Source organism: Aspergillus japonicus (assembly GCF_003184785.1).
Source record: "Aspergillus japonicus CBS 114.51 unplaced genomic scaffold BO86scaffold_12, whole genome shotgun sequence".
Taxonomy (NCBI): Eukaryota; Fungi; Ascomycota; class Eurotiomycetes; order Eurotiales; family Aspergillaceae; genus Aspergillus; species Aspergillus japonicus.
The window spans coordinates 44,446-61,898 of record NW_020291649.1 but is presented as its reverse complement, the minus strand read 5'-3'; the positions used below and the strand labels follow the sequence as shown (position 1 = coordinate 61,898).

General features: G+C 51.4%; 4 protein-coding genes across 4 annotated transcripts; 3 read left to right on the top strand and 1 right to left on the bottom strand.

Moving 5' to 3' along the window:
• Positions 1–533: 533 nt before the first annotated feature.
• Positions 534–3,548, bottom strand: ace1 (putative C2H2 transcription factor (Ace1)). The gene is made up of 6 exons (XM_025671608.1): positions 3,498–3,548; positions 2,743–3,432; positions 2,420–2,685; positions 2,157–2,362; positions 1,836–2,105; positions 534–1,782 (listed from the first exon to the last, which is right to left on the bottom strand). The coding sequence occupies exons 2-6, from the start codon at positions 3,215–3,217 to the stop codon at positions 798–800; spliced, it is 2,202 nt and encodes a 733-aa protein (XP_025529558.1). The 5' UTR covers positions 3,218–3,432; positions 3,498–3,548; the 3' UTR covers positions 534–797.
• Positions 3,549–6,201: 2,653 nt separating this feature from the next.
• pex6 (AAA family ATPase peroxin 6) lies at positions 6,202–11,267 on the top strand. Its single transcript, XM_025668860.1, has 3 exons — positions 6,202–6,589; positions 6,672–10,416; positions 10,472–11,267. Exons 1-3 carry the CDS (start codon positions 6,415–6,417, stop codon positions 10,995–10,997), a joined length of 4,446 nt encoding a protein of 1,481 aa, XP_025529557.1. The 5' UTR covers positions 6,202–6,414; the 3' UTR covers positions 10,998–11,267.
• Positions 11,268–13,008: 1,741 nt separating this feature from the next.
• BO86DRAFT_408228 (GABA permease GabA) lies at positions 13,009–15,186 on the top strand (the record flags this gene model as incomplete). The annotated part of the gene is made up of 15 exons (XM_025674331.1): positions 13,009–13,049; positions 13,105–13,133; positions 13,263–13,399; positions 13,454–13,568; positions 13,629–13,707; positions 13,757–13,791; positions 13,844–13,872; positions 13,923–13,955; positions 14,007–14,031; positions 14,084–14,285; positions 14,342–14,419; positions 14,476–14,604; positions 14,675–14,822; positions 14,880–14,958; positions 15,008–15,186. The coding sequence occupies 15 exons, from the start codon at positions 13,009–13,011 to the stop codon at positions 15,184–15,186; spliced, it is 1,338 nt and encodes a 445-aa protein (XP_025529556.1).
• Positions 15,187–15,427: 241 nt separating this feature from the next.
• Positions 15,428–17,329, top strand: BO86DRAFT_387495 (questin oxidase family protein). Its single transcript, XM_025671607.1, has 4 exons — positions 15,428–15,926; positions 15,979–16,124; positions 16,183–16,310; positions 16,362–17,329. The coding sequence occupies exons 1-4, from the start codon at positions 15,720–15,722 to the stop codon at positions 17,105–17,107; spliced, it is 1,227 nt and encodes a 408-aa protein (XP_025529555.1). The 5' UTR covers positions 15,428–15,719; the 3' UTR covers positions 17,108–17,329.
• Positions 17,330–17,453: the final 124 nt, after the last annotated feature.

Sequence of the window (17,453 nt, the reverse complement as noted above, 5' to 3'; positions counted from 1 at the left end):
GGTTAGCAGTTCGCGGTAGATCTGGTCGCGGAGCTCCCGCGGCAGGCGTAGGAAGGGGAAAGGAGCCGGGTCAGGCGGGCGGCGAACCGGAATCCCGCGAGGCTGGAAGAGACGGCCCATCGTTTTCAGTTTGCGTTGATAGACCTTCCATTTGGGCGGTGGCTTGGCTGCTGGGACTGTTCCGTCGTGGATCGTCATGGTTGATGGTGGTGGAATAGCGGAGTCGAGCGGAGACGGGAGGTCGGGGGAGCCTCAGGCTTGGAGCCTGGTCGACCCTAGCTCGATACTAGGAGTACCTAGTAAGTAGTATCATCGCTAATCTCCTTTGAGGAAAGACGAGACTGAGGGACCTAGTGGTACTATGGCTCTGATTGGGCAGTAACATCGAGGCCTCGGAATCTGGTCGCTCTACGTTCCTTCCTGTTAACACACCTATTAACTTCTGGGAGAGGCTCGGGTGATAAATTGACATAGATTACTTATCCTACAGTGTTTTTACAATCATTACCATAAAGAAAAGTCATGACAAGTCATCAACGGATATGGATCCAAGTGTGCAATTTCAAATCTCAACTATTTCCGTAACTAGTATGAGAGAGAGAGAAAAAAGAGACGTGACAAATCTCGGATGTATGATACAACCACTCAGGAAAGAAAAGAACGAAGATAACAGGCTAGAAAGGCTAGATGGATATGTCCCTGGACTTGCGTAAGCAAGCAGGTGAATAGAAAAGAGAAAAGACAGAAATGCTCATTCTTTTTTTAAGACGTCAAACCCGAAAACCCAGGGCGGAGATCTAGAATTGAGGCATGCCGCCCTGATTGAAGGTCGGGAACATGCTCTCATCGGTGCCAGTCCCAGTGCCGAAAGTGTCCATGAACACATTGTTCATATAAGGGTCATCGCACAAGGCTTCAATGGCACTCATATCGACTGGTCCCGGCTGGTACATGGGGTCGGTGTATCCGAAGGAAGCGTCTTCAAAGAAGCCAGACGTTCCGTTGTTGAACGTGGCAAAGTCGTTGGCAAAGTCGTTGTCCATGTACAAGAGGCAGTCCTCGTTCTTCAATTGCGTGAAAGGGTCTTGAAGCTGGAACATCTGGCTTTGTGCATAAGTGTTCAAAAACCCAGTCGGCGACTGGATCGGGCCTGACGCGGGCGTGCTCGCCTGAGTGTGGCTCGCTTGCGCCGGGCTGAGGTGGCCGGAGCTGATTGGAGCGGGGCTCGGTTGCACAGAGTGCATCTGGTTAGATGGACTATAATGCTCCGGGCTGTAGCGCTCAGAGCTGTAGTTCTCCGGGCTGTAGTGCTCCGGGCTGTAGTGCTCCGGGGTCATTTGCAGGGAATTCAGGTGGTCCGGAATCATTGGAAGTGAGCTCATGTGGTCAGGGCTCATCTGCAGAGGGGTCATCAGAGACGGTGCCAGATTGACGGAGCTAGCTTGGCCGGGACTCAGTTGCTGTGGGCTGGGCTGGGCGACACTGTCTTCTTGGGCAGGGCTGGCTTGTACAGGTGAGGGACGGCGCTTGGCATTGCGTCCATTGTTCTTCGCGCGCACATAGTTCCATCCATGGGCTTTCTCCATGTGCTGCTTGCAATTACTCTCGCGCTTGGACTTGTACGAGCAACCATTGAAAGTGCAGGCATACATGCGAGGAGTGGAGGAGTGGCGATCATTGATATGGCGCTCGTTTTCTTTCTCGGTGGGCCAGCCAAGCTCGTAGTACTTGCATCCTTCGAAGGGGCACTTGAAAGGCCGTGAATGAGTCTTCTCGTGTTTGCTAGATATCAAGTCAGCGACCACAATCTGCATGCAAATAGTATCGACACTCACGTCAAATCACAAGGTCTTTGGAAGATTTTATCGCAGTGGGAGCATTTTGTATTGATGTTCATGGGAGGGGCGTTCTTCTTGCGCCGAGCCATAGACCGCCTAGCGCCCTCATCAGTGGCTCCCAGGCTCAAAGTTCGCTTCACCATAGGAACGGCAAGCGCGTCGTAGGGTTTTCCGCTCTCCAGTGAAATCATTTCGCCATCTTTTTCGACAACGAGCTCAAGTGGACGCCCTGTCTCGGCCATACCACCCTCCACAACAAGCTTCGGCCTAGCATTGGTTAGTCATATGTTAATTTGCTCGATTGGGAGGCACACTCACATTTCCTCCTTGTTCTTACGAGCCTCATCCCTCATGGCTTTGAAACGGTGGACCTGAGCGGTCAGATCGAGGAAGTAAGAGTTGCTGTAGGGGCGATCGGCTGGCATGCACAAGTCACGAGGGTCAACAGTGGTGTAGGTCTCATGCAGACACAAGATGGTTGAGTTGCAGAATTGATAGTAAAAGCTGAGTTCGGCCTCGACATCCTGTACGGAGACATGATCGTAAGCGTCGATCCCGGAACCAAGGTGCAGGAGACTTACTGCAGCTACGTAGAGCAGCGCCTTCTCAAGATCACGCAGAGTCCTAAACTTATCACTTTCCATTTGTTGACGAGCACCCTCCACGATATGACGGAAGGGCTTGCATGGCTCCATTCCCAGAAGAGGTTTCAAGATGCGGTTCTCAATTTCCAGGCATGATGCAGGGCTGAGCTTCTGCTTGGGTGCAGCCTCATTTTCGGCAGGTTGAATGGAGCTTAGGACGGCAGACAGTGTCTGGGATTTGGAAGCCGATTTGCCAGCTTTCTCTGTATGACTGGTTAGGTATGTCCCAAAGCCAAATATGATGGACGATAGCAACCAACCTTGTTTAAAAGACGTGGACTGACGGCTGCTGATCGAAGTTCCTAGCCCACTATCGGAAGCGTGGCAGTGTGTCCTTCGGTTCTTCTTCGCAAATCGTTTGTCGAGATCTTCCTTGCTCAACTTCAGCCGCTGAAAATGGGCCTCCAGACTATCATTGGAATCAGAAGATTCATCTTCCTCGTCGAACCGGCCGCGCGTACGAAAAGAACCGCTTTCGATGCGACCCAAGATCTTAGACATGCGTTCCTGACCGGCTGCGATAGCCTCGAGGGCTCCGGGACTAGTCGGAGAGCGAGGCAAAAGCGGGAGATTGAGGAGCAGGCCGTCTGAAGGCGAAGAGGTAGTGTAATGAAAGGTGTCCCCCTTCTTCATACGAAGACGGGTCCGAGAAGCCGACGGTGTCTCTGAAGAGGCGAGCAGAGACGGAGGAGGTGAGTTGATAACCCGCCCACGACGGGGATGTCGGGACGTCATGGTGTCGGAGGTCGACATTATCGTTGACGGGTGAACGGTTGAAGAAAATCAAAATGTTGTTGTGAGGTATGAATACTTCTAAGAAGTTAAACCACGTCACTCGTCCCCCATCACTATCCGGACTCACTGTTTATGCCTGGATAGAATTGCGAGTCGGGAACTGCGATGCGACCGCAGTGACGTATGAAGCCAAAGCGGAGATCGACGAGGTATTACTGGAGAGATGTTAGTTGCTGAAGCCATATATTTCACCAGAATAAAAGCATAACCCGTCACGCACCAACGGTTGTCGAGAAACGTCAGGTTTACGGAGGTCTCATAAAAGGGAGGGAGAGGGGGATGATGGAATGCCCCAGGCCGATAATGGAAATCAAGCAAGCACCACCCCTTTCCAGAGTTCATAAAACGGGACCAACAACACAAGCAAAACAACAAAAGTGGTGGTGACAGGTAAATGTGGATTTTCAGGTAACGATTCTAGTTTAGGAGAGGATAGGCTGACAGTTTTAGGGGAAGGGGGGGAGAGTGGATGAAGGAGGAATGATAGCGGAGATGAAGTGGAAAGAGAGAGTCAACGAAGTAGACAACTCAAATCGAGGAACGGGGTACGTACAAGGAGTAAACGGAAAGACGGAGAGTAACTGAGAATGAGGCTGTTTCCACCGGGCTGAGTCTCAGTCCGCGTCTTCTTGGATGTCTGCCTGATAGACGAGCCAGACCATACTCGAAGAGGAAAGGTGCCTGGAGTCTCCCCATTAACAGTAAGTGATTGGCTGCGAGGGGGGGCTTGGATCTTTTCCACAGCCACGGCACTCGTTTCGGCCGGAGTTACTCGGTAATGGCTCATACTGTCTAGGCATGCTCTTTTTCTATGTAAAGTGACATGTGACTGTGAAATATAACCGCTGAGATACCTGTATTCTACGTATTTCAATTGAGGTCGGGGTTTCGGGGCGGTTTAGTCCCGTCCACGTTAGGTTTATCCCATCTTCCCAGTTGACCATTCAGGGGGTCCAGAATATTCTCTCATGCTCTCCTGGGCGGGCTCCCGCGGAAGCCGGCCTTTCCGAAAATAGTCTGCGGACCCTCGACCCTCGAAGTGACCCCATCCAGCGATCTTATTGCCTTTGGCTTTTCCTCTTTGGCTCTTCTCCTTACCGTTTCTGCGTCTCTCGCCAAGTCTCCAATAGGTTTGCTACTCTATCGCGTTAGTGCAAGCGTGAGAGGTGGACGGGGCAGCAGTTCCTTCTACCAAAGGGGCTCTTTTCCACCACCTAGCATCCGTCGCATACTCAGGAAAAAGGAACCAAATCAGTGGTTATTTAGAATCATAATAATGACACAGATTCACCAGTGTTACTCGTATGCAACACACTGCGAGTCCGACTAACGCTTCCAAGTTCTAAACTCCTTCAGACGATCAAGTGCGCATCATATGACGGAATGGTAAATAAATTAACGGTCAACCTCGGTCAGCGGCATCCTGCTCATTCCCGATTTCCCGATTAAATTTAGCCTCTCGGGCGCTCTCTGATAGCGCGCGGCCCAGTCAGATAAAGACCCCTGGGACTGCCGGGGATGCATCGAGCGACCGTTGCGCAGCGCCCTAGGGTGAGAAAATCATCTGGATTTCCGGTCTTTTAGTTCTGGTACGGACGAGTTCTTTTCCATCCAACCAGTGGGAACTGAAAGAGGTGAGTGCGGTGGGTTTGGAACAAAATTCCCAACCCGTTTTGAGTTATCGAGGCCGAGAGAACCAAACAAGCAACGAGTTTCTCCACGTCAGCCTTATCACCTGGTCGGAGGTGTCATCATTGCAGGTCCGGCATTTTAAGGGCTGTCAACCCGACCACGTTGAACTTGAGGACTGAAGGCATCGTTTCAATGAAAGAAGTGAGCGCCTTACTCTATTCTATTGCAATGCAGGCCATCAAGTTAGATGTTGTCCGGAGACTCAATAGTAATCCGTACCTGGAAGTCAATTCGACTCACCTGCTGAGCACTACTATTCCCACAAATGCCACCTCACCAACCAGGATGTCTCCGTACTGTACCTCGAGCCTTAAAGAACGGGAAGCCACCTACGCAAAACAAGACTGCAGCCCTGGGGTCGTTCTAGTGTATGAGCCTCATTGCAGTGACGACGGCCTGCATGAGATCAGTCCGCCGCGCAAGCTGTCAAGGCTACAACATTTCACTGCCAACGCATTGGTTCAATTGGCGCTGACCTTGCAACCTACAAAAGATCTTATCAGACCCTTCAGTCTTGCGTAAACAACGATTCTGTACTCCGTGATCCGCTTATATATCTATTTTCAGGTCGTTGCCTTTAGTATGTTTGTTCCAGATTTCCGCACTGGCTTGGTTAGTCTGTAGCTTTGCAATCATGGTGATGTGCTATGCTTAGAAGGGGGCTCGTTCGAGTGAGGAGAAGTATCTATATACCTAGTATGATGGCTACTTAAAGTATAACCCATAAGGTGGCCGTGTCAGAAGCAAGTCAGTCGTCAAGCTCATTGGCCTATAACTAGTATACTTTTCAGTCAATGTCGGTGGCATAGCAGAACACCTTCATGATTCATTGCAACACCATTCACCAGATGAGATACGTTATCTCGGCCTTCTGCAGATTTCTACGGTCGGCTCTGTAGAAGGTCCTCTATGGGATCATTATGTATGTTTATATGCTTAACTTCAGATGCCCGAACTGTTGTTTGACACGCAGTGATCCCCAGCCATTGCTTAGGAATGATATAACAATTGTCATCTTAATTTAATATGCTAAGCCAGAAGCTCATTTCGTTTGTTCGCAGTACTTTACACCATAGGCATATGGCAAGGGTTCATTCCCAAAAGTGAGGAAACCTCCTCCAGCCTCGTGCAGTGAACCTCGGCATCGGGAAAGGGCAGAACGAGAGCGGGCGGTGCCGAGCTTTGGACGGCCTCGTTGTCTTCCTCCCCGGACTTTCTCCAGCTTCCCGCCAGCCATTATCTTGCTGCACCACTATCTAAGCTCGGGGTACTCTCACCAGGGGATTGTTTGTCTCAATTCTGGTTCCTTTGAAGTATGCTGAGTCAACCGGATTCTTCTCATTCCTCAATTCACGACCTTCGATTCTTTCCCCTCCCTCCCCTCCCCTCCCCTCCCCTCTCCCGGTCGCTCCCCCGCTCCAACTGAACCCACCTGCGCCATCATCATGGATCACGATCACCACGACCCCAGCTCAGAGGAACCCAGGCGGCGGCGACGAAACGGGGTACGTCGACGCATGCGCAATAGGGTCCCTATCTCTGCCCGTCTTTCTCTGGATCATCAGCTGCGTGGAAACATCGGTGTTGTATCCGATGACCTGGTCGGCGACCTCTTCAGCAGTAAGTCAAAACGAGCCTTCCCCCGCTCAACAGGATACCCTTTCGCAATCCGCAGTGCTCTAATTATTGGTTCGTACTTCAGAGGACAATCAAGATGAAATGGGAATCTATTATCTCGCGATTTCGCCGTACTTCCCAGGTTGCACCTCGGTCGAGGATCTCTCTTGGACCATCATTCCCGTGCGACCGCAGTCTAAAGATCGCTCTTATCAATCGCCAGTTCCGCACTCCACCGTCCTTTTCCCCGACTCCGCCCTGTCCTTACAACCATTCTTGGAGAAACTAGGCAAACTGGATCCTACCCGTCATCCCCTTCAGTCACAGCGTGCGATTGAGATACGGGTCTTGGATGCTGTGCCCTTGCCTTTGGATACAGTCTATGTGACAGTAGAGCGGAACCTTCTCCGGAATCATGATGATGTTCAAACCAAGTTTGGAGGAGGCTTCAGTTACAACAATATCTCATCTAATGGCGGGTGGGCCAAGGGCGGGAAAGCCGCTGAAGTCAAGAAATACACGAAGAAGGCAGCAGCGGAGGATGAAGAAAGGCTTACAGCTGCTGTGCGCGAGGCATTGGGAGTTGTGAAGGTTCTGCACACTGGTGATGTCCTGCCGCTTCCCTTACCACCACACCCCATTACATATGCTCCATCACCTCCGGCTCGTATTGCGCTTTGCGAACCGGTCTCCCAGGGCCTACTGATGCCCGCAACTAAAGTGGTCCTGATTCATGCGCGGCCTCACGGTCACCGGGCGCAAAGAAGCCTACGGTCAGGCACTGGCCTTCTTAAACAAGTAGCGGAGGATGAAGCCGATGATACCTCCAACGAACAGTTCTATTCTGCGGCCGAGGATAAGCCTATCGAGAGCAGTACCGAGGTGGAAGGTAGCACTACTGCCGACGAGTCGGAAACTGATGCCTCGGGCGGTAACACGAGTGACACATCGGACGACTCTCTGGAGGATATGATTTCGCTAACCGCTCCGGAGCTCCCTCAGCCGTCGTCGGGTGTCATGTCTGCTATGACTGCTGCTACGCCCCGTGCTGGAGGGCGTCGGCTGGATGGCACTCATACTCCTGGATCGGTCGCATCAAACTTCACTTCTGTGACCATGCGACCCGGTCGAGTTAGCGGTGGCAAGGTGTTCAAGACGGAAGGCCTCTTGCGTCAGGTTCCTGGAGACCTTTTGCATCCCCGACCACGGGAAGATGACGACCCGGAGTCTTTCATCTTCGTAGACATTGGAACGCTCGCCAAGATAGGCTGTTTCTCGGGTGACTGGGTGAGGATTGAGGCAACTGAGGAGCCCCAGCACAATCCTTTCGCCTCGATCAAGCTTGGTAGCTTTAATGACCGCGAAGAGGACACTGGCGACTGGCGGGCGGTCAAGATATATGGGTTACCGGGCCTACAGTCTACGAAACCTCGATACTCGATCAACCAAACGGGAAACAGGCGCTCAAGTGTCTCTCAGCTTCCCAATATGCGCATGACCTCCGTCTTCGTTTCACCCTTGCTTTTGAACAATCTTGACAACCCCAAATACCTACGCATCTCCCCGATGACTTTCGCTACATCGAACGGCGCGAAGCCTAACCTACTCCACCAGGTCAAGTCCAGCGTTGCTCGGAATCCGCCTCTGGCCAAAGAGGTTACGCTGCTCAAGGTCTCGACTCCTCTGTCGATGGACCGTGTCCTTCAACCTGCCCTGTTCGCTGGCCTCAAACAATACTTTGAGTCTCGTCGACGACTTTTGAAGGGCGGAGATCTTGTGGGTATTAGCATCGATGAAGGTCTCGGTAGAGCCGTTTTCCAAGGCGCAGCTACCGGCGATGGTAGCGCTCAAGAAGACGATCTGACCACGAGACTAGGACAGATGTCTTCTTCTGATCATGCCGGGTCTAAGAAGGTCGGAGTCGCATGGTTCCGTGTTGGCCAGGTTGTCCCCAGTATTCCGGACGAACAGGATGAGGCCGGCGACAACCAATGGGGAGGAGTGGCCGTTATTGACTCCGCCACTACCCGAATGGTACAAGCTGGGAGCGATATAAGCAGGGTACCGGGCTCGACTGATAATGGCTGGGAGTATTGGCTTGGGGTCAAAGCTGTACCCAAGGCTGCCACTGAAGCGCAAACGAGCCATGGTCTGGTGACCGACGTTCCACAATCATTCATCTCACCTTTGCAGCAGCGTCTCCGAGAACTGATTTCGGTTGCCACAAGTCCTCGTGCGATCCAGCTCGGTATGAAGCCAGTCGTCATCCTTCTGAGATCCCAACAACGACACATTGGCAAGGCCACGGTTGCAACCCGCGCGTGTGCTGACATCGGCCTGCACACCTTCCCAATTGATGCCTATGATATCCTTACGGAGGGTGGTGCCAACGGTGGCGATGTCAAGACCGAAGCATACTTGAAAGCCAGAGCAGAACGTGCTTTCCTTTGCGGAGCCGACTGCACTGCGCTCCTGATCAAACACATTGAAGTCTTGACTGCAGATCGTATAGTGTCGGCCATGGCTGAAATTGTGGCCGATGCGCGGGTACTTATCGCTACTACGACGGACGTCGAACAAATGCCCGAGGGCCTTCGAAGTATGTTCACCCATGAATTCGAGATGTCTGCACCCGAGGAAAAGGAACGGGAAGGTATTCTTCGCAATGCTGTTTCAGAACGTGGCATTCGACTTTCGCCTGATGTTGAATTGGGGTCAGTGGCTTTGAAGACCGCTGCCCTGGTCGCTGGTGATTTGATCGACGTGGTCGAACGTGCGTCGTCGGCCAGAACTGCACGCTTGGAAAGACTGGCGGAGGCATCGAGCAAGCAATCAAACCAGAAGATTGGGATTCGCGATATTCTGGTCTCTGGCGGCGACGCGGCACGAGGCGTCACAAAGCTTGATTTCGATACCGCCGTCGACGCTGCGAGGAAGAACTTTGCCGATTCCATCGGCGCCCCCAAGATTCCGAATGTCAGCTGGGAGGACGTGGGCGGCCTGTCCAATGTCAAAGAGGCGCTCGTTGAGACCATCCAACTGCCGCTCGAACGGCCCGAATTGTTCGCCAAGGGTATGAAGAAACGTAGCGGTATTTTGTTCTATGGGCCGCCTGGTACCGGAAAGACGCTTCTGGCCAAAGCCATTGCAACCGAATTCTCGCTGAACTTCTTCTCCGTCAAGGGCCCTGAGCTGCTGAACATGTATATCGGTGAATCCGAAGCCAATGTACGACGCGTCTTTCAGCGTGCCCGGGATGCCCGCCCCTGCGTTGTCTTCTTCGACGAACTGGATTCAGTAGCCCCCAAGAGAGGTAACCAAGGTGACAGTGGTGGTGTGATGGATCGCATTGTGAGTCAACTTCTCGCCGAGCTGGACGGAATGAACGGCGGAGAAGAAAACAGCGGTGGTGTCTTTGTCATCGGCGCGACCAACCGACCCGACTTACTCGATACGGCGCTTTTACGGCCAGGTCGTTTTGATAAGATGCTCTATCTTGGTGTCTCCGATACACACGAGAAGCAGCGGACCATACTGGAGGCGCTTACACGAAAATTTGCCCTTGCCTCGGATCTTTCTCTTGCTCGGGTAGCTGATCGGCTTCCGCTAACCTACACGGGCGCCGACTTGTACGCTTTGTGTTCGGACTCGATGCTCAAAGCTATTACGCGCAAGGCCACGGCGGTGGACGAGAAGATCAAGCAACTTCCAGGTGAGCCTGTCAGTACCGCGTACTTCTTTGACCATCTTGCCACGCCGGAAGACGTGGCGGTGGTGGTCACGGAAGACGATTTCCGGGAGGCTCAAGATGAGCTTGTTCCCAGCGTTAGGTAAGCTACGACGGACGTCCCGATGAGAATTCCTCTCCTTACTAACAGCATCCAGTGCCAAGGAGCTTGAGCACTTCGAGCGGATCCGACAGACCTTCGAGTCCGTTGACAAGCAGAAGCAGCAGTCGGTGAATGGTGCCTCAGGGCCACCACAAACAATTCAGGATGCGCTGGACGCGCTGGATGCGGGCGGACAGTTGGAATTCAGCATGGATGGGCCTGTCGCTAATGAAGACGCTCAATCCCCCGCAGTCAACAAGGGAAAGGGCAAACAGGTCCCCTCTATGGTGCGAAATGCGAGTGGTCAGTCGACCAATAGCAAGAGCAAGGGTAAGAGTCCTGCGGGAGCTGGCGGGAAATCGAAGGGCAAGACCGTCAACATCCCGAATGGTGACTCTGATTCCTCCCTTGACGGTCCCACCTCTGGATTGCGAACAGATCGAGGAGGCTCGCGTGGATACGATGGTGTTGGTGAGGATAAGGAGGACAATGTGGAGAACGGGGTCGCTCACAGTGGCGATGAAGATGACTACGTTATTCGAACTGACCATCTGGCTCCGACCGGTGGATCGGGGGTTTGATGACTACGGGAGTCAGTCGGCCACCGACCGTGGGCCAGGGCAGGGGGTGGGTGTCAATAAAAGACAAGGCTTGGCGGTTGCACTTCCCGATTAGTGTGTGTGAGACTGTGAGTGATGTGTACATATATATGATTTGCGATGACTGCATATGAGCATTGTTTGTATGTATATTTTTTGTCAGCGAACGGTTGTTGTCTGATAACAGCCAGTGGAGGGGAATCTGCAGCGGCCACATGAGGTCATCGAGGTACAGTAGCACGTACTGTCCAGCACCTGAATGTCCAATGAATCTACCCAACCTAATTTAAGTCAACGATAACAACGACTACTACTACTCCAATGTGTGACGTGTATCATATATCTCATAACTGAGTAGACTTAATAGGCTTTCAGGGGACAGAAACCAGATATGCAGAGAAGCAAAAGAACATTCTAGGTCTGGAAGGAGGAGAGCATAGAGGATGTTGATGTTCAAATTGAGCGGGACCTCGGAGAAGGTCCGCTGCGTTCAACCGAGGACGGAGTGCAGTTTGGCAGAGATTATGCTTATCGGGGATGGACTCCGCCCTATTCAGTATTTAGTGTGTCAAACCGGCCTCTAACCCAAAGGTCGACTGTAGGGACTCCGTGCTCCGTTACTGCGTAACTTTAATCGGAATGGATCAGAATCGGCCCTGTTTTTCACCGGCCCTCAAGTTAAGCTTCCAGTCCCCCAGCTTCCGCCCGTGAGTTCTTTGTAATTGGGTATCGGCGCCTTGTGCTCGGTGGTTTGCACCAATCAAGGAGTGACCGACTCCGGTTATCAGTTGGGCTGCTTATCGAGCGGGCGATAGAGTATCATCATCAATGATAATCTTGATATAAGTTTTGGTTAGCACCGTCTCTTACCCCATATTTATTAGGTAAATGGTGCCATCCGCCACTCTCTCCCCCCGCAATTCCTCTCTTCCTACTCTCTCCCCCTTCTCCCACTCCAATTACTCCACTCAAGTGATGTTCTATCATGTAATTTCTTCGGAATCCTTCTTCCCAAGAGCTGAGATAGTCAGATAACTAGGTAGACCATGAGAGGAAGAGACTGAAGGTGATCAATGTGTCTTACGGTGGAGGCAACATCCTTTCCCCTCCCTGGTCTTAGTCCTTCCGTAGGGTAACTACCTTCCTCCGTAGAACAAATAGTAGTAGTAGAAAGTGTTCGCTCACTCCCTCCCTCCCTCCCTCCCTCCCTCCCTCTGTTCCTTTCCAGCTCTTTTTTCATTCCCCCCTTCCCCATAGCAGTTTCCTTTCCCCCTCCATCACCCTCTTACTCCCCCTCTCCCTCTCCCTCTCTCCTTCTTCCCTCGACAACTATACTTTGCCTCTAGTCACACACCCCATCCCCTCAACTTCTCCCATCCTTTTGTTCTTTGTCGAGCCCCGTCAATATTCCACAGCCATGAAAGACCTCCCGGGAGATGATGACGCGCAGCTCGCAGCCCTGGGCCACAGGGCTGAATTAAATCGGAACTTTTCGATGCTGTACGTTGCTCCGATCGCCCCGTTCATGACCGTCTTGCACGTGGCCACTAAATTAACGCCTATCTTTTCAACTTGACTAGATCAATGTTAGGCTTAGCCTTTGCCATCCTGAATGTACGTTTCGTCAAAACCTATCATCATTCATTCCTGCATGTGGTTGGCGCTACGTCCACTCGTGACACAGATCGCCGGATGAGAACCTCTTGCGACGATTGCATGGACGCTGATCAAGCTATCGACGCTCTAGTCATGGACCGCTCTTTCTGCAAGTTTATCGATCAGTCTGCCGTCGGGCGGCTGCGTAAGCGTTGTATGGGGTAAGTCAATCCTTCCTACTCGTACTATGTTCTGTCCAGTCTCGTCTGAATGAAGCAACTCGACGGCCGGATAAGGTTGTGGCTTTCGCTTGCTGGTCCCGTACTGGTCAAAGTTACTCAATGATTGATTCCCCCTCCTTGCAGGATTGGTCACGGCGGGTATCTGTAACCTCTGCATGGCATCCTCTCTGGCAGAGTTCTTGTCAGCGTATCCTACGTGAGTAATGGTTGTACCAATTAATGTCCATGATGGGTACTGACTGGGGTATTAGGGCGGGTGGACAATATCATTGGGTCGCAGGTAAGCGCAATTCACTTGTTTGTTTCGGTTATTCATGGGTTATGATTTTTATGATACTGACTTTTCATTCTTCGCAGTCAGTAAGTACAATATACCCACTTTCTCATGAGCGTCACTAAGTGAACAAAGTTGCTCCGGAAAAATACATGCCTGTACTTTCGTGGATTACAGGATGGGCAAACGTGTCTGGCTGGGTGGCTCTGGCTGCCACTGGTGGATCTCTAGGCAGTCAACTGGTCTTGGGTGTGATTTCCTTGATGCATCCGGTAAGATTCCCCTTACATCTGCTTAGATGTCACAAGCTGATTGACCCCTTCAAGACATATGAGTCGAAAAGATGGCATCAATTTCTCATCTACATCGCATTCTGCCTTGTTGCATTCCTGATTAATGCATTCTTGAACTCTATCCTTCCACGGTTGACCAAGGGTGCCTGTATGTGCAAAAGCCATGACCATCATGGAAGGGAATCTCGAAAAGGCTGATCCGTTGCAGTTATCTGGTCACTAACCGGCTTCGCTGTTATTTGCATTACTGTGCTATCATGCTCATCGCCCAACTACAACTCTGGAGAGTAAGGATTTGATCACCATCCTACTGTACAACAACTTACCCAGATTTAGATTCGTCTTTGGCGACTTTATCAACGAGACAGGCTGTAAGTTGAGCTTCAACCAGTTTCACTCATTACAAATGCTAATAGAACATAGGGCCCGATGGTCTTGCTTGGCTGCTTGGGGTATGTTGCAATCGAGACAAGTTCGCATCTTGTCACTAACTGAGTAACAGCTACTTCAAGGAGGCTTTGGTCTTACTGGATTTGTATGGCTGCTCCCACACGCTGCTCGATAGTCATTACTAACTTTGAAATAGGATGGAGTTGCGCACATGATCGAAGGTATTGGCGCGAGCATAACACTTTACCTAGCACAGACGCTAAACTTCAGCAGAGATCCCGAACCCCTCAGTAGTAGGGCCTAAGATTATGATCGGCTGCGTTGCTATTGGCACTTTCACCGGCACCATCTTCTTGATTGTACTGCTCTTCGTTGCTGGTGACATCAACAACGTCATCAGCTCCGCAGCTACTCCCCTGCTTCAGATCTTCTACGATGCGACGAGGAGCAATGCTGGATCTATCTGTCTTTTGATGTACGCGAGCACTGTCCCGCTTGGTCACTTCTGATCAATGCTGACGGAAATTCTAGTTTTCCCTTGGTCTGTGTCCTCTTCGCCGCTGTTACCATCACGACGACAAGCAGCCGCATGGTCTATGCATTCGCAAGGTAACCACCACGCGGCTTGATGCCGGCTTGTGAATATGAGCTAATGTTCGCGACAGAGACGGCGGTCTCCCGGCTTCGCCTTTCTTCAGCAAAGTTCATCCGAGACTGCAATTGCCCCTGAACGCGTTGTACCTGACTAGCTTCTTCTGCATTGTCTTCGGATGTATCTTCCTCGGGTCTTCCAGGTAAGTGATCAGCAGATCTTGATGGCACAGTAAAACCCAGCCGAGGAGGCCATCGCTAATAAGTGATTAGTGCATTTAATGCTATTCTCTCTTCGTCTGTGATTCTGCTCGACATTGCATATGCCATTCCCATTGCTGTGAATTGCGCTCGGGGCCGGAAGATGCTGCCTGAAAGACCTTTCGTTCTGCCCAGTATCTTTGGCTGGATTGCCAACATAGTACGTCAAATGAGGCCCGGATATTAAAATGATGCGCGACACTAACGGTATACCTAGATCTCCTTGTGCTACATCACAATGACCACTGTCCTCTTCGTTTTCCCGCCCGATCGCATCGTGACCGGCAGCAATATGAGTAAGTTCGCTATCGACTATCACCGAGTCAACGCCGCTAACTAGAGTAGACTACTGCATTGTTGTTGTTGGAGTAGTCATGATCTTGTCAGTCTTCCAATGGATTGTTGACGGTCGTAAGAACTTCTCCGGCCCCCGAATGGACGTCGATGTGATTTCGGGACAGGTTGCCGCCGGTGGTGAACCTGCTAACTATGCCGTGGAACATGGTATTCCCCATGATAAATAAATGATATATGTTTCCAGATTAGAGCGAAATTTGTCTCCGAGCACAGGTGCCGAAGGACAAATCTGTCACGAGTTTACATCTCTAGAGAGTTGATTTCATAGCAATCTACTGTATTTGTTGGGAAGCCAGAATAGGACTAGCTTGGTAATATTGACACTGCCTGATGACATAAGCTAGCATAACAGGAGTAGCTACGTTGCATAAAAGATGTCATCAGTTGCATCATCCAGCACCAGTTGGTACATGGTTGAGGCATCTCTTCCCCGCTCTCACAACTATTGATCTTTGTTTCATACCATCTACTAGGTATTTGATTGCGGACTGCAGATTAGAGTTGTTATGCTTGGAACTTGGCCTGAGATTAGCGCTTCGCAGTGGCGTTGATCTCTCATGCTCGTACTCAATAGCATATCGCCTGATCTCAACGTTCAAGACCCACCGGAGGCCAACAAAGTGATCCGCTCCCTTGACTTTCACAACTTATCGGCCTACCCACTACTCCTTATTGTGATTCGTGATCCCCACTAAACAACATGGACATGATCTCTTTTCTACCCTCATTCGGTCAATGGAGACCGTGGGGAGATTCCAAAGTCTTCAAAATCTCTCCGGTTGAAGTGCATGAGATCGATACGGCCCAAGAGAAGCCTGCCCGTGCTCTAAAGCATCTACTTAAACTGAACCACGCCAACTACGCTTTCTTGTGGAATGAGCGCAAATTTCACAACCATGCACCTCATGTTTGTCACTGTATAGTCAAGACATAGTCCGGTATTGTACTGATTGGCACAGATCCTCAGCTCAGCCTTCCTGCAAGGCGCAGATGCGGATGATTTAAATCGTATATACGAAAACGAGTCTAAATCTCTCGATCCCTGGGAAGACTCTCCCGGCGAGATCAGTACTTATGACTGGCGGGACTATCTTTCGCGCCGAGAGTAAGTCGCCAATCAAGTCCTTGGTGCAATGGTCAATCTTGCTGACCATCTGTCCCAGATATCAACGTGCGTTTGTAGACTTCTTCGAGGATGAACTCGTCCGGCATAGCTATGACTGGAAAGAAGTCGTTTTTCAGTACCTTTTGTCAGGCAAAGAACCGTTGTTCAGCTCTCTTGTTGCAGATCGTGCGTGGCAGCCTCAGACCCTCTCCGCTCTACCTCTCTAATATGACACAGTCGGACACCCCCTTATTCACCTCGCATATGCTTTCGAGATGTCCAGTCGCGAAGTAGCTATGGAGGCAATGGGTATGGCCGCAACCTGCTACGGTAGTATCCATAAATACCTCGACGACCCAACCTACTCTAGGATCGAACCCTCCTACCACACCACTTCTCTGTTCGAGGTCCTCGCCAAAGTCCGGGCTGACAAGCACTTCGACAATCTCTTCACTACATCGGGTGAGGAAAACATCGAAGTTCTCTTCCGCGACCACGAAGCAGCCCTCCTCAATCACTGGAACGCATGGACGATCCAAGATCCCGTCTCCCAGTTCCGCGAGAGCCAGGAAGTGGCTGCGGCGCTGCTGACCGCCACGGTGTCCGCCGCCCATCCCAAGTACGACTTCTTCCTCGTGCACACTCTCACGACGAGCCACGCCGTGCGGATCCTGCTCCCCCTCATTCCAGGGAAGTTCCAGATGGCGTTGGTCCGGCAGTGGTGGCTCATGACGCTGAGTGTGTATGTCGCGGGGCTCCGACCGCAGCTAGATCTTGAGAGAGTCACGGGGTACGAGCTCAAGGGCCGAGATTGGAAATGGACGGCACACAAGGCCGTCAAGGGGCAGTACTCGACGGACGCGCACTACGTCAAGGCGATCCGGGCTTTGAGAGAAGCGGCCAATACGTGGGGGGATCCGGAGGAATTCTACCTTCGGGCGGCTGTTCGGTTTGCAGATGAGTTCGATGACTGGGCATTTTGAAATGGGAAAACAAGATATGGGACTCTGAGATTATTACCTAGTAGGTTTGGTTGCGGTTTTGTTATCCGGTAGTTTCTGGTTCTGTGGATTATGACATGATTTATTGGCTGGGTGCTATTTTTGGTGGGAGTTTGTACCTCTATCCCAGTCTAGTGTACCAAGTTGGCAACTCTCTGTACTGTAGTGCCAGGATCTTCAAATCGAGATATCGTGCTTGCGGCATAGTTGCGTGGATCTCTACTCCGTACATACTCTGAATCTCCATTGTATGCAGGCCTCAGGCACCAGCAATGACACAGACCGCTTTATAGACCGCCTTTGAGCGGCAGAATGCTCCGAACCTCGA